Source organism: Alosa sapidissima, chromosome 1 (assembly GCF_018492685.1).
Source record: "Alosa sapidissima isolate fAloSap1 chromosome 1, fAloSap1.pri, whole genome shotgun sequence".
In the NCBI taxonomy this organism is placed as follows: domain Eukaryota; kingdom Metazoa; phylum Chordata; class Actinopteri; order Clupeiformes; family Clupeidae; genus Alosa; species Alosa sapidissima.
In genome coordinates this window covers 11,954,569-11,979,616 of record NC_055957.1, presented here as the reverse complement: position 1 = coordinate 11,979,616, position 25,048 = coordinate 11,954,569, and the positions used below count along the sequence as shown (strand labels likewise).

General features: G+C 41.4%; 1 protein-coding gene across 3 annotated transcripts in view; it reads right to left on the bottom strand.

The window, feature by feature from the left end:
* Positions 1-255: 255 nt before the first annotated feature.
* spidr (scaffold protein involved in DNA repair) overlaps positions 256-25,048 on the bottom strand; it is a 56,534-nt gene continuing 31,741 nt past the window's right edge. For 2 of the 3 annotated variants that reach the window (XM_042106543.1, XM_042106550.1), the window contains exons 11-20: positions 15,558-15,716; positions 13,155-13,242; positions 11,870-12,007; positions 9,291-9,350; positions 4,460-4,688; positions 4,032-4,175; positions 2,293-2,386; positions 1,760-1,874; positions 1,203-1,256; positions 256-983 (exon numbers count right to left, since the gene is read on the bottom strand). In XM_042106543.1, the coding sequence (XP_041962477.1) occupies positions 870-983; positions 1,203-1,256; positions 1,760-1,874; positions 2,293-2,386; positions 4,032-4,175; positions 4,460-4,688; positions 9,291-9,350; positions 11,870-12,007; positions 13,155-13,242; positions 15,558-15,716 (1,195 nt within the window). In that variant the 3' untranslated portion in view covers positions 256-869. Of the gene's footprint in view, positions 984-1,202; positions 1,257-1,759; positions 1,875-2,292; positions 3,849-4,031; positions 4,176-4,459; positions 4,689-9,290; positions 9,351-11,869; positions 12,008-13,154; positions 13,243-15,557; positions 15,717-25,048 lie in introns of those variants that run through there. The other variant, XR_006034561.1, reaches the window with a different exon arrangement.

Here is a 25,048-nt window from a genome sequence, read left to right as displayed (position 1 = left end):
TGCAGTGTAGTTGACAGTCTGCTGGTATACTGACACAGAAGTGATCAGCAGGACTCATTTGCCCACACCTCTAGTGATTCATGCCAAGTTTGTGTGAAAAGATAAACAACCTCCAAAGTCATGGTTAAATAAAACTGATACGTTCTTTAAAAAAAATGCAAACCTCAGGACAGCTGTGAAATATTAAGTGGATGTGAACACACACACACACACACAAACACACACACAAATAAATAAACCAATAAACCAACCATGTCAGTTTAGAAGTTCATGTTCTTTATTGAACAGAAACTAGAAAATGAAATGCAGAAAGTCTCCAAGCAAATCTGTATACACTAAGGACCAATTTAATACTATATACACAACGAGGTAGGTACAGAATGTAAAATATGCCAAGGTCTCACATTGCTTTAGTGCCATCCAGAGGACTCCATAACAAACACAGATGCACCGTCATTGTGTTGACGGAAGTGGAACCCATCACATGGTTGCTAAAGTGGTCCGTCGAATGGCTTTGCAGCTGACTTTGCAGCACCTCGTTATTCCACAGTGTGTCAGAGGGTCATTTGATTTCATGGCTCCAAGTCAAATGGAATCGACATCAGCGTTCCACAACCCTGGTACTTCTTAATTACCAAGACACATTTTTGTGCACACACTTGTGCATGCTACTTGGGCCAACCGTGTAATTTCAGGCATACTCGTAGTGTTCTACTAGCCCTGTTCACCATGCTCATGTTGCACATGCCAATTGCCAACAACACCACCAGAATAATGCAGTGGCAACACATACTCCTTAGGGCACCTGGGAACACAGGGCTCGGGCCTGTGGGGTGATGGGTGTCCATGCTGCTGCCCACCACGTTGTGTCAAAGGCAGACTTCCTCCAGGCCCACCCACAGTCCTGGGGTCCTGGTGATCACTCGCACATACGCACTGACAGGGCCCACCTCCTTTCCCAGAACGCTCTCCACCTCATAGAACTGTCAGCCAAACAGACGAGCCAGTGAGAGTAAGCGAGTACATATAATTACTGTCATTTCACCAGAAACACAAAATCATATCTTGTCTCTTTCTCACTAATCAATTGTTAGGAATTAAAGATGTGGGAGTTGAGGGAATTTGTACGCCTAATCCAATGTTACACATGCACAGTCACTCATACATGAAACAGGTGTCAAGTGTCAAGTCACGAGGCCTACCTCTGGATCACCCCCCAATGAGCTCAGAATGGAATCAATCGTTTTCTGTTGCAGCTGGAAGACAGAAATGATGGAGAGCATTTAGAGATGTTATCATTACATCCAGAGAAACGTAATCAAAGGCTCTATGAGGAATGTCTGAAATCCATTTTTTCCCCCCAGGGAGTGCACTGTAATTAATCAAATCGGTTCACTCCTCTGGAGTTTTAACTGCCTTATGAAAATGTTGAGTTTTGTGAATTTGCGTTTGCATATCACAGATAGTAACATTACAATTCTGCTTTACTTTTGATTCCTGACTAACTTGGGGAACTGGCTTTACTCAGGCCCACGGTGGATAATCAACTTCACTGTGTCTTATCACAGACAGGGGAAAGAAGTCGTAGAATTTTTTTTTAAAAAAGTGATAATGATCTTGTCAGAAAAGTCTCTAGTCTCTGAAATGATGCTGCCTAGTCTTCCTGCTTTGCATGGTGTTGCATTTACAAAGCCAAACAACAACTATATTACACAGATAAAAAAGGAATTTGCAGAGTTAATTAAGTAACAAGCCTTACCTTAATTTTGATGGTGCAGTCACTTAGAGATAGAGAATTTAGAAACACTTCAAGCTGCATCTTGACAATGGGTTTGACTACTTCTGCACCACAAGCAGTACAAAGAAAACCTTCCCTGGTAAGAGACCACAATATATAAAAATATTTTAGAATATTACAAATATTTTTGAGCAAAGACTGGTACATGACTGACGGCTCCTATCTGCAGAAGATGCACAAAACATACTGCAGGTTCATGCAGGACTGTAAGAGTTAACTCCCCTACAACACTATTACCAGAGGAAACATCCGTCCATATATTGAAGCCAGTTACCATTCACTGTATAAGCCTGCAGATTACCCTCAAGGAGATTAACTACAAGACTGCAAAAGTCTGGTGAGCCAGTATGACAGAGGTTAAGAAGCAAGGGTGATCTCTCTAACTGAAAGTCTTGCTAACAGTAATCTGACACAGATTAGCATTAACCCTCAGCGCTGCTAACCCTTGCACTGCAGTTCAGTGGGTGGGGAGTGATGAGTGTGTGAGTACTCACTGCATGGCCAGAGCTTTCTCCAGACGCTCACTCTCACACAGGCTGCACACAGGCCAGGAGTAAGCCGTCTGTTCATCCACACCTACAATCACACCTGACAAGAGTGACACAGAGAGGTGAATCTCACTTTAAGAAAATAGCTACAGTTATGCACCACACACCTGCTTAGACTAGATATAAGCCAAATGGATGTATTCATAACAACATCTGAGAGCTTACTTAAGCCAACAGTCCCACTGTACTGTACTCAATAATTACAATAATGCATTGGTCTACACAAAGGACAATGCAGTGGCTTTACCTGCTTTTTTCACCTGGTCACCACAAAGAACTGACATGTGACTCATTATACAAACATGTAAAATTAAGGCTTATAGTACCGTCAAGCCTTTCTGTTCCGATGCTGAACTGTAAAGTGATTTGGATCTGAAATGAAATTTCATTTTTGGTGTCTAAAGGTCTGTTTAAGCAGTCAAGACTCATTTGATGTAAGACAGCTTTATTCATGTGCATTTTCATGGAACACTAGGAGGCCGACGTGAGAGTGGGAAGAGGAGCCAATGTGTTTTGGAGAGTTTTACTCCCAGAATGCCGTTGTTTCTCCCCAAGAGGTCACGCTCAGGGCTCTAACCCCGACCACTTATGAAGTTTTAGTTCGTTCCAAGGAGCTGAGCTGACACCATCTGACAAATATCATCATAAAGCACACACATACATTATGTAACGTACAGCATTTCCTACAGATAAGGAATGACACTGGGCTGGAATACAGAAAAGCTCTGAACAAGGCATGCAGCCAAGGCACAGGCAAACTTGCTGACCTGGCAGGAGATAATATGCGCTTGATACAAATTCTCAGCCCCGGTGATCAGACCATATCAGCAAAGCATATCGGAGCCACAAGGGCAACAACCTATCCCTCGTTCACCCGAACCTAGAGTACACATCGCCCTAACTGAAACTAACACGACCTCAACCAGTAGTTTCGTTCCAAGTACAGAATGATAAAAAAGGATGTACTGTGGTCTGCTCACAAGACTGTAAGATAACTATGAAAATGCTTTCAACTTCAGCTCAACGTCCACACCACACACTATAAAGCTAACGCATCACTGGGTGTCATTTGTCAGAGCAGTAGTGTGAATGATAGCGGTCAACCAGGGTCAATCAGAACCCATCGCATTTCAGAGGAGTCACGTTCAGACATGAAGGGTACTTTTGAGAGGCTTTTACTTACGCGCATATCACTAACAGAGCTACATTTATCTGTGCAGTTATCATTGGCAGTGGGGATGGGCCTTTACTGGGCAGCTCAGTCAGGAGGTGACAAGATAAACAGTGGCAAAGGGTGACAGCACTTCTTAGTCTTTGACACTTACATCCACATTTTTAAGAATTCCTTTTCTTAAAGGAATCAAAATAAAAAAATTTCCCCTGAGAAGCAACACAAGGAGACTTAATACGATGGCCAACAATGAAACAAGGATAAATCAGTCTTTTCTTCTTCTCCATTATTTGGTAACTGAAACCATTTGAGCAGCCTTGTGAGAGCCGAGCAGTAAGAAGAAGAGAAATAATTGACTATGGCAAAGGACGAAAGCTTGCTTTTAACCACAACAAGGTCCCAGACAAAAGCACAAGAATGACAGAAACTGCCACAAACAACTGGTTCCCTTTAGCAGAATAAGCTGTTCCTTGTGTAAATCGATCCGGGAGGGAGTTGAGTGGAATGCACTAACCCGTGAGTGTGCATAGAGTATTGGGCGGCGTCTCTGGGCCCAGCTGGTCCAGTCGAAGGGGCTGTGGGAGAGGGTCTGGGTGCAGGATGTCTTCTGGTGCCCCAGCCAGCCTGACAGTGGTCTGCTCCAAGCAAACAATACAACCTAAGCAGGGGGAGCAGTGTCCTGTTACACTCAATACAAGAAGACATATTGATCTACTGGTAACAGCAATCGACTCCAGTGTGCTATTCAGCGATTAAAAGAATCAGATTTGCACATCTATATGGAGTGTAATTAACAAAATAGTGTTGGGTTCATGGGCCTGTGTAAATTCAACTTCATGTGAACTGTCCAGCAGTGCTTGCAAACAGACCACAGCCAAATTAGAATTAAGTATTAAAGACACAAAACAAAGTAATCCAATGCACTTTTTTGTCAAACGTTACCCCGCTGTAATAATGCATCTCTGAAGGTGAGGAGGCAGCGCGAGGTGGAAGATGAAGATGCCGTAGTGATGGCCTGTCTGACAGAGTGCTGGAGCGTGTGGGGTGGCCTAAAGCACACAGTCAGCGCCCGGCGGGGGCTGCCTGGCCTGGGCTCTTCCTCATCCTGCAGGCTGGCGTCCGTCACAAAAAGCAGCCAGTTCTCTGCGTCACCAGCACCTGAACCAGAGTCCTGACAACAGCACATAACATATAAGAGTGTGTGTGTGTGTACAGCTAAACTGGCGTATGTTTATTTCTATACAATGGACAGAGTCTGAGCAAACTGACATGGATGGTAAAAAGGCTTTGGTGCCAGGCATGGCCAATAGCATAGCTATGCATCCCTTGTGAAAGTCATATGTGATTACTATGGCAGCATTCCACAATCCTGGAACAAAACCAAGAGCACTTCACAAAGGAAGAGAAGAGAATAGTTCCATACAATGTATACATTTGGGGGTGAAATCAAAGAAGACTGATAAAGAGTATCCAGAGTTTAGCCAAGCATGCGTTTTTGTTATGTTTATACTTCTTAACAATATTTTGGTCCAAAGTGTCTACCATGTATTATAACTATCGTAACTCCCCCTATTACCGTCGGTCCCGTATTTCCACCGTCTTGCGTGTATGTGTCACTTAATATCAATTTCTATACAAACCAAGACAGCAGACTCCTAAAGAAACGCAACCACCCACACCATAGGTGTATCTAAATTAGCTATGTACCAAAAATGACATTTTACCGTGACTCAAAGAACTGTAGACAGTGTTGTAAGGCTGCGTGTACACAACCGCTTGGAGCTCCAGTGGAATTTTAATTTGACGACGAGAATTCTCGGTCTAACCGTTCATGTGCCGTTGAAACGGTGTAAATAGGCGACCCATCAGGCCAGCACTATAACTCCGAGCGTGGTAAACAAAATTGGATATTTCAGGCAGTAAATGCTCCCGTTAACAAACAAACCAGATTTTGTTCAAATCTACACACCTATGGCTACTGAAAAATGTCAGGTTAATTTAGCAAATGTTATTTTGAAGTGTTGAAAAACGTCGTTGTTTTAGAATTTCTGAACAAAAGTGGTGATAATTGGGGGTGTTACGATATCATATAGAATTTGATATGCCTTTTCAAACGCGAAGGGAAAATTGGAGCCAAAAACAGATTTTCATGTACATCACTATCTCTAATGTCTTCACAAAAGCTTTTTTGCTAGAAATGGCACATTCAGATAGGATCACTTGTAGATTTCTAGTATCTCATTGAATCCCTGCCTGTGTCACCACTGATGCCCTAATCATCGAAACATACTCAAATTTATCATCTTCTAGTCATTGGAAAAATGCTTATTTTTCTTCAAGTCATTTTGAATGCAGAGAACTTGCCATTTAAAAAAAACTTTGCAGAAGTGTACTCCAGTAGTTAATGAATATACTGAAGATATACTTATAAGTTGCCTTATTCAAAAGCTATAAGTTCTTACAGTTGGTCTAAACATAAGTTCTGATAAGGTTGATTAAAGACCAAACACACGGCTACATTTTGAATCATCTATGAAGGACTCACTACACAAGCAGTTAATAGTCCAGTTTGGCCTTCTCAAGCAGGTAGTAGTCCAGTTTGGCCTTCTCAAAAAGTTGTGTGGCATACTGCACAAGATCAGGTCTGATCCTCTGAATATTCTACAGTAAATGGACATGACTTTGTGTCTGAGGTTACAATACTCTTTTGAGATTGAGTCGACCATCAATTATGAACCAAGCTGGATGTTGATCTGTTGGGAAATAGCTAGCATTCCTTGTTATCTATTTCACTTTTGGTTATCAATTTAACATCTGAAATATAATGTCTAGTCCTGTTGGTGTCATAAGGTTAATTTTACACTGTAAGCAAGTTGCAATTGGTAACAAAGCGAAGCGATATTTAGTGCCTGTGGAAAGGTTCTTCCAGACATGCTTATAAAGAAACACTGACTAATATAAACATCTTTACATAAACATACTGCTATCCAAAAGTGGTGTGATGTGTAAAATACAGTATATTGCTCTCAGATGATGTTACAACCATTGTGTGGTGGTGGGGTGTGGTTGCAGGAGAGAGTCGGGGGTAATTGGTTCAGGGAGCAGGCCTGGAGTGGGTTAATTAAAACAGCTGTGATGAGTTAGCTAATAAAGCTCTCCCTTTCATTGTTAGTAGTGTGCTGGATCCAGAGAAGCTGCCACAGACAGATGGATACCACGCTAACAAAAGAGAACGTTTGTTTGAGAGAAGAGTTTTGGTTAAAGAGACGAGAGAAAGACACTTTAGTTAAAATTAAGAAATTTCTGTTGATAGAAATATTGCAAGAGTGCTCCGGTCTGCGGGAGTGTTCTGCTGTGCACGGGATTTCTGTGGTGTGAGCAGCCTGTGAATAAACCCACTTCACTGAGTACACTGTTGTCTTGACTGAGTCTGCGCTGTGAGATCTCACAAGTAGCTCTTGTTACACTTTGGTTATGAATACAATGCACAATCATTTGGTTATAATCAATACAAATCTAACTTGTCTATAGCGCTACATTGATGTTTGGCTTTCAAAGCACCTCAACCCTTAATCAGGCTATCATGTTAGTGTTAGCATGTTAGTTTCAAAGGTTAGTAGTACAGTCACCTTCCCAGTCACTGTTTTGGTAGTGGTGCACATTATCAGCCTGTTCATGGACATACACATGTGACCAAGTAAATAACATGGGAAAGTGACCATTTTCACTGAGATGGTAACAATACAATCTAGGTACAATCTGGGTCAATTTGGGTTATCATTGCAACAGTGATGATACTGATTCCTCCCTGCCAAGGTTGGACTGGCATCACATGCAAATCATATGATAATGGATACCCAACTAGGCCTTCTTTTCAGTTTCAGGTCATTCCAAGAACAGCTATTGTTTTGTGTGACAGGAAGATGGATCAAATACAGTACACGGACCAGTATTAAGTATTTAAATTACAGAGCTGCATTAAAATGTTGTCTCTATCTGATAATAAATGGATTCTCTGGCATTTAGAAAATAGGAAGGGATGTTAAGTCGGAGGAGGAAGAACGTAACCTGAGAAAGAAAGTAACTTGAGAAATACCTGTAATTTTTCATAGTGGAATTTCCAGTTGACCAAATCTGGTCATTGCAAAGGAATCCTGATTTAAATTAAATAATACGTCTGTAAATAATGCACAATTCACCATCCCACTCTTTTCAGAACAATACCAATCCATTCAAGACAAACATGAAATGGTTAATGATAAAAGGTGTGTGTGCATTACGTGTTAGAGCCACTGCTCTAGTTATCTTTAAGAGTTCAAAGGTAAACATGTTTGGAATCAATGCTAAAGATAACAGCCAGTCTGTTCCAGAGTCAAATGCTAGAACAATCTAACGCCACCCAACAGTGGACTCAGGACTTTTTTTCTTTAACCTACCAGAGAATAAAACAAAGGAGAAAAAAAAAAAGAAGAAATATCTTGGCATTTGTACAGTAGTATTCAACATTCCACACGCATGCATTCTTTTGCCTCCACCTCACAAAACAGATTTTATGTAAACACTAAAAGTGACAAAAAAAATACAAGAAAAAATATTCTAGAACTCTACCAATGATTTAGTCTTTTAGAAAAAGGAGATAGCATCTCACAGCTACACAGAGTTGTGAGGACATATGGCCTGATGCTGAGACAAGCTTCAGTGGAATTAATATCGTATTCATATCAGGGGACTCCAAGGTAGAGAATCTGCCGTTTTTAATCTCTGTCTCTAGAAGAGTGAGAGAGATGTCATTTAGCTGTACACGCCTATCTGTTTTACTTACTGCTGCTTTGGGAAATGTCATAAATCTAGAGCAAGAAAGGGTCAGTGTCTTTTCAGGTCTCCTTCACGAGTCTCTTGATAAGTATAAGTATATATACTCTTTTGATCCCGTGAGGGAAATTTGGTCTCTGCATTTATCCCAATCCGTGAATTAGTGAAACACACACAGCACACAGTGTACACACAGTGAGGTGAAGCACAGTGAGCTGCCTGCATCAACAGCGGCGCTCGGGGAGCAGTGAGGGGTTAGGTGCCTTGCTCACAGCCATATCTACTGGTCGGGGTTCGAACCGGCAACCCTCCGGTTACAGGTCCAAAGTGCTAACCAGTAGGCCACGGCTGCTACTCACGGCTGAGTTTATGTTTTGTTACAGAAAACGTCTCAGGTGGTGTAAGCGTGCATCCGGCATTCAGAAAGTAAAAAACACTGATACGTGAAAAAACACACTTCACAAGTAGAAGTTTTGAATCTTCGAACATGCCGTCAATTCAATATGCAGTCTCGATGACAGTCTGACAATCCATAGCTGGATTTCGACCCACGGTTTCAAGCTCATTTTGACCATTCCAATGGGAAGTCCTAAATATAACCGCATGAAATTGGCATAAAATCTTAAAGTCAAATAACGAAATCACTGGAGGGAGTTGGATTACCTCGCACAGGGTTTAATACGACCTAGGTTGATGGAATCAGCTTTAGTCAAATCACATCTGTAAGCCTCAATATTACATGTTTCCATTAAAAGTTGCCCTGACAACCCACAGCTATTCACAACTCCTCCCTTCATGATGTGAAAAGTACATGTGGAGCACAGTTTCCTCTGACCATGATTTGGTCTCGTTAAATAACCTACATCCAGATATAAAACCACAGATGGGTTATCTTGAAACTGACACTCTGCAACACTTGCAGCCATACACTTACACAAAATGTTCATTTTGGTGGCCTTACCTGTAAACGTCTGAACACAACATTTGCTGTGAAGCTATAGCGACCACCTTCTTTTCCACCCTGATAAGAAAAGATGACATTCTATAAAGTAGGTTGTAGTTTCACATGAGCATTATATAATGCAAAAAAGAAGGCTTTTTTAGACTTATCAGGAAAAGCTTTGAGAAAACATACAGTATATATACTATTAAAATGATTTTTAAACTGAACTAAACTGGAATAATATGTGACAATAGAGTGGGGTTGAGTTTTTGGCTCGAGGGCCACATTGGGTTTTGAAAAATGGTCGGTAAGCCGATTTATATCATTGTTTTATATCATTTAAATGATTACAATGACAAAGTAGTGTAGTGGTAAGTAGTGGAAACTACTGTTGCCTCCATGACTTCCTTTTAAAAGTTTCTTATAAGAAGGAGATATCAATAGAGTCCCAAAGTGTTACGTAGCATTTCCATGACGGCAGAATCACTGGATCTAAACAAACTTTCGAAGTGGCATAAATAGCATTGAATGTAGACATGTGGCATAATTTCTAGCTAATAAAAATAAATATATCCATTTAAACGTGTTTTACCTGCTAGGAAGCAGCTTAGCCACATAACACTGATTCCCTGGCAGGTGTAATAGAAAGAAACAAAATTCCAGTGGATATTTCACATCTTCTCAAAGACTGGCGGCTGTTAAGAGCGACGTTTTTTGCCAAAAAAATAAAGCCAAAACATGTCTGTGAATTTAAGGAATTTAACCTCATGCTGTGAAGTTACATGCAGGTCTCTTTTACGGAGGAAACCCATGCTAAAATAAAACTCTGTAGTCACGAATTTGATCGTGTTGGTATGAATATATGTTGTAGTATGTGATTCCTACAGTGTAAAAAAGTCTTAGAAACGTTGTAAAATTATTGAAATAAATTAAGAAAGCCACCGCTATGGTGATTTCTAATGGTAGATTGATTTGTTTAGATCCAGTGAAATTGCCGCCTTGGCAACGCTACGTCATGGCTTCGGTACTCTATTATCAACATGACAAGCCAGCTGGAACTTGCAGTTCTCTCTCTCCCTCTCGTGCACACTCAGTCGCGTTCCCAATTAAATGGAGTAGCATAACATTCAAGTTAGATCTGCAATGGAGATTACAAAGAGTATCATCTCTATGTAACATGATGTTTTGACATTGACATTGTAAACATTCTCTAAGAAGAGTGAAAAGCAGTTTGCAATAAAGCTAACCACAACGTTGTCTAACGCAGGAAACGAATAGCGAGCAGCCTGATAACCTAATTAAATGCTGGGCGGGTAGTTTCACATGAGCATTATATAATGCAAAAAAGAAGGCTTTTTTAGACTTATCAGGAAAAGCTTTGAGAAAACATACAGTATATATACTATTAAAATGATTTTTAAAAAGTATGAAACTAAACTGGAATAATATGTGACAATAGAGTGGGGGTGGGCAAACTTTTTGGCTCGAGGGCCACATTGGGTTTTGAAAATTGGTCGGTAAGCCGATTTATATCATTGTTTTATATCATTTAAATGTAAAGTAGTGGAAACTACTGTTGCCTCCATGACTTCCTTTTAAAAGTTTCTTATAAGAAGGAGATATCAATAGAGTCCCAAAGTGTTACGTAGCATTTCCATGACGGCAGAATCACTGGATCTAAACAAACTTTCGAAGTGGCATAAATAGCATGGAATGTAGACATGTGGCATAATTTCTAGCTAATAAAAATAAATATATCCATTTAAACGTGTTTTACCTGCTAGGCAGCAGCTTAGACACATAACACTGATTCCCTGGCAGGTGTAATAGAAAGAAACAAAATTCCAGTGGATATTTCACATCTTCTCAAAGACTGGCGGCTGTTAAGAGCGACGTTTTTTGCCAAAAAAATAAAGCCAAAACACGTCTGTGAATTTAAGGAATTTAACCTCATGCTGTGAAGTTACATGCAGGTCTCTTTTACGGAGGAAACCCATGCTAAAATAAAACTCTGTAGTCACGAATTTGATCGTGTTGGTATGAATATATGTTGTAGTATGTGATTCCTACAGTGTAAAAAAAATATACTAACGTCTTAGAAACGTTGTAAAATTATTGAAATAAATTAAGAAAGCCACCGCTATGGTGTTTTCTAATGGTAGATTGATTTGTTTAGATCCAGTGAAATTGCCGCCTTGGCAACGCTACGTCATGGCTTCGGTACTCTATTATCAACATGACAAGCCAGCTGGAACTTGCCGTTCTCTCTCTCCCTCTCGTGCACACTCAGTCGCGTTCCCAATTAAATGGAGTAGCATAACATTCAAGTTAGATCTGCAATGGAGATTACAAAGAGTATCATCTCTATGTAACATGATGTTTTGACATTGACATTGTAAACATTCTCTAAGAAGAGTGAAAAGCAGTTTGCAATAAAGCTAACCACAACGTTGTCTAACGCAGGAAACGAATAGCGAGCAGCCTGATAACCTAATTAAATGCTGGGCGGGCCGGATTAAAGTGCTTGGCATGAAGAAACGAGTGTGTGATGTGTGTGTGTGGTGTTGGGCCCTGTTGCTTGAGAGCAAATGATCTACCTGTAGGATCTCCTGGAGGCTGAGCATCACAGGCGGCCGATAAAGGAGGGACCGCGGCATCTCTTGACTCAGCACCACTGACGCCTCATTGCCTGATAGCCGGTAACAGAAGCTGGGAGCCGCTGCTGCAGTTCTGTTCTGTGACACACAGCAAAACACCACATGCTGAAGCCACAGCGAGGAGCCCTTTTGGGATGTCCTCTTTAGAGTACCAAACCGTTTGAGCAGAGAGGGGCTATGGATCCTAAAGGAGGCATTCACTCTGACACATGCTCTTCACCCCCAGGCGAACACCTCAAATTCTCTATGGAATCATGAATATTGACCGTTGCAACGCACCTTGCGTATTTATGTGCCGCTCCTACAAACGCAAGGCGCTCAAAGTTAAAAATAGTCAAACCTTTTAGGTCACTTTTTTTTCCACCAGTGGATAGCTGCTTAGCTGTTGTCTTAGTCAGGGAGTCTCTGCTAAGCTAGCTATTTAGTTAAGTATAATATAATATTAGCAACACCATGTACTCAATCTCAATTTCCACCTTGCTATAAACACTCACTATTTGGAATACTTGCGTTTTGGAGGTGAAAAAAGTGTGTCATTTTGAATGCCTTTAGGTCTCTCCATACAGGTGTCACTTGTAAAGGAGATGAGAAGGAGCCAAGAACAAGAAAGGCTAAATACCTACTTATTAAAGCCCTCAGCACCAATCATTTTAAAATTACAACATATGACTCACATATCAAGGGGCCTAAACCCTGCTTCTGCTCTGTTGTTTTACCATAGCTCTTCTGTGTTTACCTGGCAATGAACTCACTCTTCATCTGGTGAATACACCCCATTTCACAATTTAAGAGTTGTTATTGAATAGCCTACACACAGATATTTTCCATCTCCAGTGTATCATAAAACACCATGAGCATGAACTACCATGCTCTTTTGTCCTCCGTGCAGGACTGGCTGACTCAGGCAGGTGACATGCATCATTAATATGACACACCAGATGACTACAGACGTTGGCAGCTTCAACAGGAAGTGAGATAGAGGACCGACAGGAGAAGAATTTGTGGAATTATTGAACCCCCTAATTAAGATGACTACTAAATACCCTCATGGACACCTGTACACACCTGTGCAAAGAAACAATGCTGACCAACAACTGAATGTGAATTCTGACTGTTTGCTATCTATTCCTCCATTCCTGCTTTTGAATGTCATACTTCTTTCTTTCGTTCTTTCCTCTCTCTCTCTCTCTGACTGTGTTTGCAGTAAGGGTGTAGATGGGTATACCTCCTCACAGCTGAGAGAGTCTCCATGCACTCTGAGGGGCAGAGTGGGAGGCCACAGGCTGTCAATCAGACTGAAGAGAGGAGCACATCTGATTATACGAGAAAAGAGAAAAACACACTTATTAGGAACTGATATGTTTGCTTGCTTGCATGTGCATGTGCATGTCCAGAGAGGAGAGGATAGTGGCATTACAATCGATTTGGATCAAGGAGAAGAGGACAGTAACAATACTTGCTAACTTACTAAATGGATAGGATAATAGGATGGAAAGCTTGGCTCTGTTATGTTTGGCATGTTTTAGCATGAAACACAGTACAATAGCTCATTAACTGCACTATGGAACCTATAAATCACAAGATTCATAAAATGCAGTGTGACACGCTCCTTATCTACGCCCTATAAATGTCGTTTTTTTGGCACTGACTTTATTGATGTTCTGGAGATTCAAAATGTCAGCAAATTTACTGCATTTATAATTTAGTATTCACCTCTGACTATATAAGATAGTAACTATCCTATATCTATCTAGACTGTATTCTTAATACCTTTAAATGCCAGGCCCTTAAATGAGAATGAATAGCTTCAGAATTTGCTTATGGATGTGAAGTCCATACACACGTGCTTCATCTTTCAAGAAAGTAAAACATAAAGTGGAACATGGCAACTGCCAGATGTCACAAGACGTAAAAGGGAACAAAGGTACCAGGGATTAAACCGCAGGAACAAACACAGCAACAGAGAAGGAGAAAAAAAGAGAACTGAAGATAAATCTATCAAATCCTGGTGTTAAACTCTCCATTCTTTTAGTCAAAATACAGCAACTTGTCTGGGGATGTTTGCTGAAAACTGAGTCCTTAACATGGGCAGACTCGTTGTTGATCAGCGATATGATGGAGCTATTGTTCAAAACCAGTTCCACAGCTCACAAGTACTCTCCTTCTCTCCTCTCCAACACCAAAACCATAGAACCTGCTCTACAACCTTGGCTGGTTCGGCAGTAAAAATAACTCACTGACCTATTCTCTTCTAAAAAGAATTGCACTTACTGTCTTACCAGTAAGATCTGTGAAATGTATTGTTTTTTTTTATCATTTTATCATCACACACAAACACAAACACAATTAATGGGGTGTGTGTGTGTGTGTGTGAGCACGCACACCAGTAGAACAAAATGAATGCCCTTACAATGATGCTCTAATGGTTAAGATCTATAATCTGGACTTAGATTTCAGTACAAGATTTCACTTTTTTCTAACCTTTCCTCTCAAACATATTCTACATAACTTGCACTCTAGTTAAAATAAACATTTTCTAGCACGAGATTGTCTGCATGATGGCAAAGGAGACCAAATGCAGCACGAAAGGTCATTCTCTGGTCTCCACTGAGATCCTCTCTTTTTCTTTTATCCCCTGGCCACCAGTTCTTACCAGTGCTAGTTAAAACAATGACAGATCCTATCAATCACAGAGAGGACAGTACTATCACACATTTATGTGCGACACCCATTTACAATCTATCAATGAACTTTGGACTTTCCTTCGGGAATACTTGTTTTATGTCTTTCAGGTCAATGACCCATTGATTAATGACGCACTGTTGAACTCTTACTACTGATAATGGTGACAATAAGTTCAGGTATCCAAACATACTGTACAAGATTCATTTATATATATTTAAAAAAAAAAAAACAAGTGACATAAACATAAATGTTGCACTGTGTTGTGTTGTGTGACAGGCACAGACAGCCTCTGAGGAGGAGAGACATGCATTCCAGACGATACTGATACACTGCGTGTCAAAAGCCCTTTCCGAGGACCAGGAGAGTCCACATGCCATGGATTCCGTTTTCAGCTATTAAGAGAAACGGTTCTTATTCTATGCTTCGATTGCTCCCTCATTTCCCTACTGTCTTTGTCTATATCACCATATGTATAAAGTATCTGACAAAAGTGAGTACACCCCTCACATTTTTGTAAATATGTTATTATATCTTTTCATGGGACACCACTGAACAAATGACACTTTGCTACAATGTAAAGTAGTCAGTGTACAGCTTGTATAACAGTGTACATTTACTGTCCCCTTAAAATAACTCAACACACAGCCATTAATGTCTAAACCGCTGGTAACAAAAGTGAGTACACCCCTAAGTGAAAATTTCCAAATTGTGCCCAAAGTGACAATATTTTGTGTGGCCACCATTATTTTCCAGCATGTGTACAGAGCGTACAGTGTGTGTGTGTGTGCATATACAGCATACTGTATAGTCACTTGTTTTCCTTAATTTTTTTCTTGTTTATAGTATATGTTTTATGAAAGGGACTATGCTATACATAAACTTACCTGGTCTGAGTATGTGTATGTGGTACATGTGTTATCAATAGACACCTCCATTCTCTCACCTGTCCCTGGTGACGCGCTGCAGCACCTTGACCCCCTGTAGCTGGCAGCTCCGACCTTCCCACTGCTGGGTGAAGAGCTGGAGCTGCTCCTCTGAAGCCAGGGCCTGGAGCTGCACCTCACTGAACATGCCCCAGGCATCCTGCACCAGCACACACAGCCTACACACACACACACACACACACAAAGAGGCCATTGTAATCAACTTCACCGCATGTGTGGGTTAACATGAGTCAATTTGTATACAATGCCTTAGGATCTGGTAAAAAAAAAATATTCTGAAGTGTATCTCCATTTACATTCGTGTTGTTAAAACAACATTCTGACATCAAATATATTTTGTTTATATGGAGGCACCTTGCTGGTGATTTGTGTTAGCTTGTCAAGACACTGAGATCTGTGAATCATAGCAGTGGAGTTTCCCACTAAGCTTTTTGACCGTAAGTTAACAATGTGAAAACCCTGGCCCTGGGTTTAGACAAGAGGCACCTATCCATTCTGCCTGCCTGGCTGGCTGACTACTGAAGAATCCGCTGGGCCGCCAAAGAGTAATTAGTAACTGATTGAAATATTATCTTGTGGACATGCTCCAGCCGGAGCCCCGCAGGCGTGGAGCACTGGGACGCCATGCGTGGAGCCAGGCTGGAGACGTCGTGCAGTCACCCTGGAGACCCTGGAGGAGGGGAGTGGGTAACCCTTGGCCTAGTGAGCTGCATTCCAAACCCTGAACCTTGGAAACAGAAATGTCAGCAAGACAAAATGAATGAAGGGGCTTTGCGGATGGCTTTATGAACTGTTCGCCCAGCACCTTGTGCATCATTATGCGAGAATTAGCCCTCCGGCACCGAGCTCTGCACTGCATCAGCTCATGACACCCAACCAGCAGAACCCCATGGGAGCAAACCAAAAAGGACAAGAGAATGTTCTCAAATAATTATGAAAACACAAGAACATGGAGTTCGACGTCTCTTTTGACCAGACTGCTGGGTTTTAGGCCGCAGCTTTCAGAGAGCACTCTATCAAGGGAGTAGGGCTGGGCGATAAAACGATAGCGATATGTATCGCAATAGACATGTAATCGATATCAATAAAAAAATACGTTCGATATAACATTCGATAATTAAAAGCAACACACCTCCCGCCTTACGTTGTCCATAAATTAATAGGCTAAATATATCTTGCATTGTAGCTAGTATGTGCAACTCTACCAGAGTAGGCGATAGAAGTAGGCCTACCTCAACACAGACTCTCAATAAGTCCTTGCCCCGTGCACGCTCTCTCTCTCCCTCTCAACAGGCGCATCCCTCCTCAGCATGTAATCTAAACAGTCACCATCGTGCAAGACGACTGGCTAAATTGCTATTAAATCCGATTAGCATCATTAACACGCTGCACAAATTTGTTAAAAACTGTTGCATTCAAATTGACTGCTAAATTCTAATCATGTCAATCCCGATGCAAATGGAAAAGTATTTTCCAAGACTCAAAGGGCCTGTTCCAAGGAGAAAAGGTATTCATTTGAAACTTAAACACACGTGGGGAAACTGAACAGTCTAACCAGTAGACTATGATAAACTAGATAGTAAGCTACTTTGTTTACAATATTTCCAGGCTTCAACCAGTACTGCTTTTCATTCAGACTTATGTGCACATTTATTTATTTGAGTGTTTTTTATGATTGTGTTGCTATTTCTTTTCCCTGTTTGCTTTGATTGATAACTGAGGTGATTCAAATCAGAGGAAGGTTAAGTTTAAAATAAGTGTTTAATTAGATTCCCCCTTCTGGTCCTTATCTGAAATAGATTAAAAGAAATCAGTAATTATCGATATCGACTGATATGAAATACTTATATCGTGATACAGTTTTCAGCCATATCGCCCAGCCCTACAAGAGAGCTCTCCCTGAGTCAAGAATGACACACCTGGTAAAGTACATTAAGCCATTCCAAAGTGCACAACAGTCTCCAAGAATAATCTGCAGTACATCAGAAGGATGAATGGTTCTCTTAACATTTACAAGTATTAAAACAATGTCATGATTGTAATTAATGCATGCTTGGAGTGACATTTTGATTTCTGCTTGTGTCCATGAGTGAACCAACAATACAGTTCAATCAGACTTTTAATTTAATCAGTAGTGACATTCAGTGGCTATCCAACATTTGATGACCGCAAATTTGCAGTTGTCATCTCATAACCACATAATCTGTTTAAAGTTTTCGAGGAATGAATGCTACCACAAAGGAGGAAGGGGGCTGGGGTGGTGAGCAATTTCAAATCCAATCAGTGAACAACATGACAGAGACCGCCTGCTCCCCTTACTATATTCAGTGCATGCTTTTCTGCTGATGACAGGGAGGCCAGGACAGATCAGACTGGAGGTAGTGGTGGTGAAGAACTTGAGCTGAGTGAGACGCTCTGCCTTCAGCGCAGGCAGTGTTCCTGCCCGGGTGCTTGAGGGCAGACTGAGAGAGGGAGCGTGCTGAGGGAGTGTGCTGCTGAAGGCTTTCAAGTCCAGACAAGGCACCTGTGCTCGGGCAAGATAAAAAGTAAACACTGCGGTTCACAGCCCAGAGTACACAGCACAGGTTAACTGTTGGCTTTTTGCCACCTTATTTGCTTATCCCTTTTATGCTTGATGTCTAAATAGGGAACATGGTAAGGAAAGGAGATGGATAGATGTAGAGTTTTTATGTTTTAATATGGCCCTTTAATCATATATTATTGTTTTAAATAATTTTGATATTTCAGAGCATGTACCATGATAAAGAATTCAAATTGTGTTTCAGGGAAACCAAAACTATGCTTCATCTGAACTGACCATTAATCACTGTGGTCCAACACTACTGCTTTGGGGGTATCTCAAAATTATATTAAATGAGACACATATCTAAAACGATTTACTTTAAGAGTTTATAAAAAATAACTAGTACTATTATCATTTGTATATCAAACCGAAGCATTTGGCTTTGTTGCCAGTCCTAACATGGGGATCACATAAAGAGAAAAGGTGATATTTGACTCTCGTATGGAATACCATATCAGTATCAAAACATTTATTAACATGCTAAGTGCTGTATAGGAAAATAACAAGCAGACACCCCATCTCCCCAGTTTTATAACAGATGAAGAGAGAGAGGTACAGGGTTGTTCTGGGGCATCCAACGACACACAGCAATAAATCACAATGTGGAACACGACCACAAAAAATACTGATACAAAGATACTGACACCAATGTTGCGTCAACACATCCATGCATTTTTGCATTAATGTTGAGACACTATAAGCTTGGGTCATTAATCAGCACACTGGGCATTTAAGAATAAAAAAACACAACAAAAAAAAACATCCCTACTTCTGAGACAGACAGGCTAATATTAAATTGTTTACCATGAACCTAAATATAGAAGTGTTAACATACAGTATATATCCTGTTACTCAGACATCACTTGTGCTGGCATGGTCAAGGACAGCTCTACACGATGAGTTATACTTTGAGAACAGCAGTTCGTGCAGTCATGTGGAAAGAAGTCTATCAGGCATCAATATGGGAACAAAAAACAGAGAATGAAACTTGGAATGAAGATGAAAAGCTCAAGTCTGGGCACCTGACAAGTCGGTCATGCCAGTGCAGAGAAGACATACCGTAAATTTTATTGACACTCGGCACATTACTTGGTACATTGCAAATCACATTGGCCAGCCAATTAAAAAATGAAAACAAGACGCTCTGCCTATCTGTGACAGAGCAGGCTTGTGAGGGCCTGTGAGGGAAACTAGGCGGGAAAGTGATACAAGGCTGTAAAGAGAGTGAGGAGGCCTTGTGGTGCATACTCCAGTCCATATAAACAACCTCTTCTCTCTATGTCCCCTCAGTTGCCCACTTACCCCCATCCTATTCCCACCCCCACACCACTTCCTCAATCCTGAAAGCATCTTCACTTCTCTGAGTGTCTCTTGTCATTGGTCAGGGCTGCCTGGTCACTGACTGGTTTTTGGAATTTGTTATTGTGAGCAATGGCAGGAATTCTCAGCAGTTAAGGAGCTCTTCCTGGAAGTGCAGATCCATTGAGCTTGTCCAAATAGAAGTGCGCAGTCGCAGTCACATTCACTTTCTCCCTTCATACACAAACACACACACTCTCTCTTTCTTTCTCGATCTTTCCCTCTCTCGCTCTCTCTCTCTCACACACACGGCCCCACTGAGAGCAAGCACCCCACGCACAGAGAGCTCTTCAGAGGTGTCTCATTGGCAGGTCTGAAGGAGGCGGGCTTCCTTCCGCCACTCTGTGAACCAATGGCAGGGGAGCTGCCAATGTAACCAGATCTCCCAAGCACATTGTGTTCCCACTTCAGCATGAAAACATCCAAGGAGCCCCTCCTCAGGCCCAGCACACACTTCTTTTTCAGCTTGTTTATTCAGTTTGAGCTCTTACTGGAACTGAGGATGTTGGATCCCCCCCCCCCCACACACACACACACAAAAAATTAACAAAAGTTTACAAAAAAGATGAGAACAAGCAAGCCTCTTGGTGATACCAGTGGTGATTTCTCATTGAGGACCAAGACTATCAGAATCATAATCACATGAGCCACTTTGTTAAAGCAGGTTGTAAGTTTAGAAAACACGTCCATCTGTATACAGCTGTTGAGCAGGCTCATATCCACTGCTATCCCTTGTTTATCTACAACAACCAACTGTTACATCCATTTGGTCCAAATGAAGAATCAAGGCTTTTGGGAGATATAAACATGGCTTAAGAAATGTTGTTGCCCGGTCTTGTTTAAAGAGGTAGCATCTGTGTGTGCAGACAACATCTGTCCTATTTAAGCATGGAATCATAAAAATAGGTCATCATTTTTAACTGATGTCAGGGCAGATGAGGAAAAACCAGTGGAAGCCAACATGATCTAATGTTACTCAGGTAGAGTGTGACTACCGTGAGTAACAATTAGAGACGACCCATCCAAAGCTCTGTATGGACAGTGTCTGGTTTCCCCTAGGTAAATGTCAGTGCTTTACCCATCCCTCAAGCCAGGGGATATAAAGGTGACAGCACCACTTGTGATGGTCTTCAAGTGAAAAGAGGAGGCTTTGCCCGCTAAGTGGTGGGGCTTAGTGGGATAGAAGTGTTAAAAGTGCTATCTTAAGAACTACAGATGTCAATAAAGATTCAGTTCGATAATATTCTACATAGAAATCCTGTGAAGTTTCAGTCATCGTGACCTTCAGATACATGCATGTAAGAGAAACACGCATGGCAACATATTGACCTCTGGTCAGTCGCTTGTCAGGGACCCTTCTCTAGGCCTCTAAAGTTTGTCTAGCCCCAACAGGTATGTGCAGTGCAAACATACATAGAAAGGGGAGAAAAACATAACATAGGGTGTCTTATTTTCAGGGGTCCAAGCAGCGAAGCTGTGAGACTCCTATTGTTTTTGTTCTGATTATTAACCCTTTCATTATATTATTTTTCCGCAGCAAAATCGTATCTGCAGCCAAAACTGTAATAGGGTCATTCCACGTCAGTTCAACCAGGGCCCACGCACTTAGGTCTCAAAAAATTCTGAAAAAATTACCAGGTGTACCTATGTTACCCAGGAGACACACTGTAAAATTACTCTTATGTAAGATCAATACTTTCCAAGATACAGCCAGTTTTATAGGGGGAGGGGGTGTCGATTTTGCTCGGCCTCTTTTTTTTGTCAAAGTTCACAAGCCCACAGCGCAAGAACTAAACCATGTAGGAGGCTCAAATTGTGCATGCTGGTACATAAATAGGAATAGTATGTAGCAAAATCGTCACGTTTGGTCTGTATAATCCTGCATGGTCATAGCTGTCCCTCAAAGTTGATACAAATTTTATTGGAGTTTTTGGCTGGGCTCTGTTTAAGCCTTCAGAAGACATATTTTTACTCAACATAGGCTCTTGATTTATTTTTCTTACTGAGATAAGTAGAAACACTCTCACAAAAAACAATGAACAGAAAATAAATCCCTTCAGGGTCTGAACAGCAGACCTCACAAGTCTGAAAAATCATTTTGGTTATCATTTTCAGAGCACCCAAACACCTTGTGGGAATATACAAAGATTTTTTAAATAGTTTTTTCTTTATTCTCCATGATCTTTTCTTTTTGAAAACACCAATTTGACTTGTCTTATGCAAATCTTTCTTTTTTCTTTTCCACCCTTAACATGGGCAAAATGCCCCATTGACATCAATATGTTTTATATAGAGTCACCACACTGCCACCTGTGGTTGTATAGAGTAACCTGTGGTAGCTCTATACAAAACATATTGATGTCAATGGTGCATTTTGCCCATGTTCAGGGTGGATAGTGAAAAAGAAAGATTTGCATAAGACAAGTCAAATTGGTGTTTTTAAAAAGAAAAGATCATGGAGAATAAAGAAAAAAATATTTAAAAAATCTTTGTATATTCCCACAAGGTGTTTAGGTGCTCTGAAAATGAGAACCAAAATTATTTTTTAGACTTGTAAGGTCTGCTGTTCAGACCCTGAAATGATTTATTTTCTGTTCATTGTTTTTTGTGAGTGTTTCTACTTATCTCAGTAAGGAAAATAAATCAAGAGCCTATGTTGAGTACAAATATGTCTTCTGAAGGCTTAAACAGAGCCCAGCCAAAAACTCCAATAAAATTTGTATCAACTTTGAGGGACAGCTATGACCATGCAGGATTATCCAGACCAAATGTGACGATTTTGCTACATACTATTCCTATTTATGTACCAGCATGCTAAATTTGAGCCTCCTACATGGTTTAGTTCTTGCGCTGTGGGCTTGTGAACTTTGACAAAAAAAAGAGGCCGAACAAAATCGACACCCCCTCCCCCTGTAAAACTGGCTGTATCCTGGAAAGTATTGATCTTACATAAGAGTAATTTTACAGTGTGTCTCCTAGGTAACATGGGTACACCTGGTAATTTTCTCAGAATTTTTTGAGACCTAAGTGCGTGGGCCCTGGTTGAATTGACGTGGAATGACCCAATAGGTACAGACACCAAATTTTTACCATTAGTCCTAAATCAGTGCATTATCTCACAAATTTCTGTCTTTATTCTTTACTTCTGTTAATAGGGGGCACTACAATATGCACATTTACATTTTTTGCTCATATCTCCAGAACCGTGTGGAATTTTTCAAAAATTCACATTGTTCCTCCAGAACTCCTGCATCAAATGAAGTCAACCACTCACATTTGACCATGGCAAATTTTTACGGCATTTTCAAAAAACTCAAAAGTGAAGCTAATCTATCTCCTCCTAGACTGTTGATCCAATTCCTACGAATTTCAGTACAAATCATCTATAGACCAAGCCTAACAGATTGGCTTTTCCGTTTTTTTATATGTCGCCCGATTTTAAAGTTCTGTCTGTAGGGGGCACTGCCAATGTCAGAAATGCCCAATCTTATCCAAACTTGGTACATACAATCAATACAACATTCTTTGGAGGCACACTGAATTTCCATCCGGAGGGGGCGCTAAATTTGTGTCTGCAGCCATAACCGTAATACTGTAGGTACAGACACTTCATTTTCATCATAGGTCCCAAATCAATGCATGATCTGACACAAAAATGATTATAAGCAAATTTACGCTTTTGCTCATATCTCCGTAACCGTATGAAAATTTTGACAAAATCTTCTTCCCTGTTGTTCCTTCAGAACTATATCCAATGAACCCAGCCACACCAATTTCCATAATGCACATTTTCCCGCCATTTACAAAAACCTCAAAAGTGAAGCTAATCTATCTCTTCCTAGACCGATAATCCGATTCCTACGCAATCCGGTACACATCACCTTCGTAACAGGGTAGCGTAACAGGCTGGCTTTTTCCGATTTTTTATTTGTCGCTCCATTCCAAAGATACGCATCAATCCACTTTTGGGGCGTGGCCTATAATGACTTTACTGCCTATATCGTATCTTGTAAAGGTCCGATCCTATTCAAACTTGGTACCCACAATCAATATGACATTCTTTTGGACGCACACCGAATTTCGTGAGATTCTGTCCATTGGGGGAGCTACAGCACCCACTTTCATCCTGCTGTGCGGCACTTCTTGCCATTTGGCTTGGACCCCTGACAATCACCGCTTGCAGTTATATTCTTTATTTTGTTTCTTCTGTTCCAGCTGAAAGGAGTGCTGCTCTACTCTCTCTGGTGCCACATATACGTCAGGTTAAGAAAGGACTACTTCTGTGACGTCAGTGTTGCCACCTTCCTGCTAAACTGTAGCAACGCCCCCCCCCCCCCCTTCTACTCCCTGACCCATGAGTCCACTGCCTTCCCTGTTGGAAAGGGGCAGCAGCGAGGAGGGCATGGGGGTCGGAGGGGAACTTTGTCAGTGGAATCTCTGTTTACAAGGCCACGCGGTAAAGCATGCTTTGCTTCGGCTGGTGTCCAGTTACCAGTCAAGTGACTCTGGAACAGTCTCTTTCCATAGCACCCCACCACGTGAACCCTCTGTGTGTGTGTGTGTGTGTGTGTGTGTGTGTGTGTGTGCGTGCGTGTGTTTATGTTTGTGGGAGTGTGTGTGTGTGTGCGCCAGTCTTAGCCTCGCACACATAGTCCCCTGACAACAAACACCTCCATGCTGTTATTACTCAGCAGAGGAACAAAACAACAAATCCCACCCCCTACCCCCACCCTGCTCCCACCCCTCTTTTCCAAAGGAGGGTTGGAGGTTAGAGCACAGCAAGCGGTGAACAGGGCCAGTGTGTTCCACTAGCCTGTGTGTAATCTCGCCTTTATGTGGAACGGCCAAGATAGGCTGCGGGTCAAAGTTCAAATCTGATCCCATTTGATCCTGTTTCTGAACAGCGACTCTACGACTCAAACTTAATGACAGATACAGGAAGACTCGCCCGTAACTTTTAACACTCAAAATTATTCATTTGAATGATCACATTGTTTGCCGAATGAACACCTATTACCGCTTTTATGACTGTTCTCTCTCTTCATTGTCCACGCCTCCTCCCTTTCCTGTCCACGGGGCTGTGGATCACTGACAGTCCTGTATCTCATTAGGCATGTTTGTTACGCTGTGCCATATGGGCCTAAGAGCCAAGGAGCACGCTGTGTCCTGGGTTGGGGCTCAATAGCTAGTTGGTAATTGACAGAATCAAGAGCACTCTCTTTCTCTCTTTCTCTCCCTCCCTCCCTGCCTCCTCCTCCTCTCTTTGTCCCTCTTTCGCTCTCTCCCCCTCTATCCCCCACTCGCCGCCCTCTGCTGCCAAGGAGAGGACAATGTCCTCAGAACTGGAGGAGTGCCTGCACTGACGCACTGCTTTCTTCAAGAACACAAACGTAAACCACGAGTAAACGAGCTCACAGCAGGCCAACAGGTGCTGCTGTGCATGCCTGCACAACCAAGCTTTCTACAGAAACTCTAAATAATAGTGAAGCACTGCTGAGGACAGAAGCTGGTTCTGCACAGATAACTAGGCCTAGTTAGTTAGTTAGT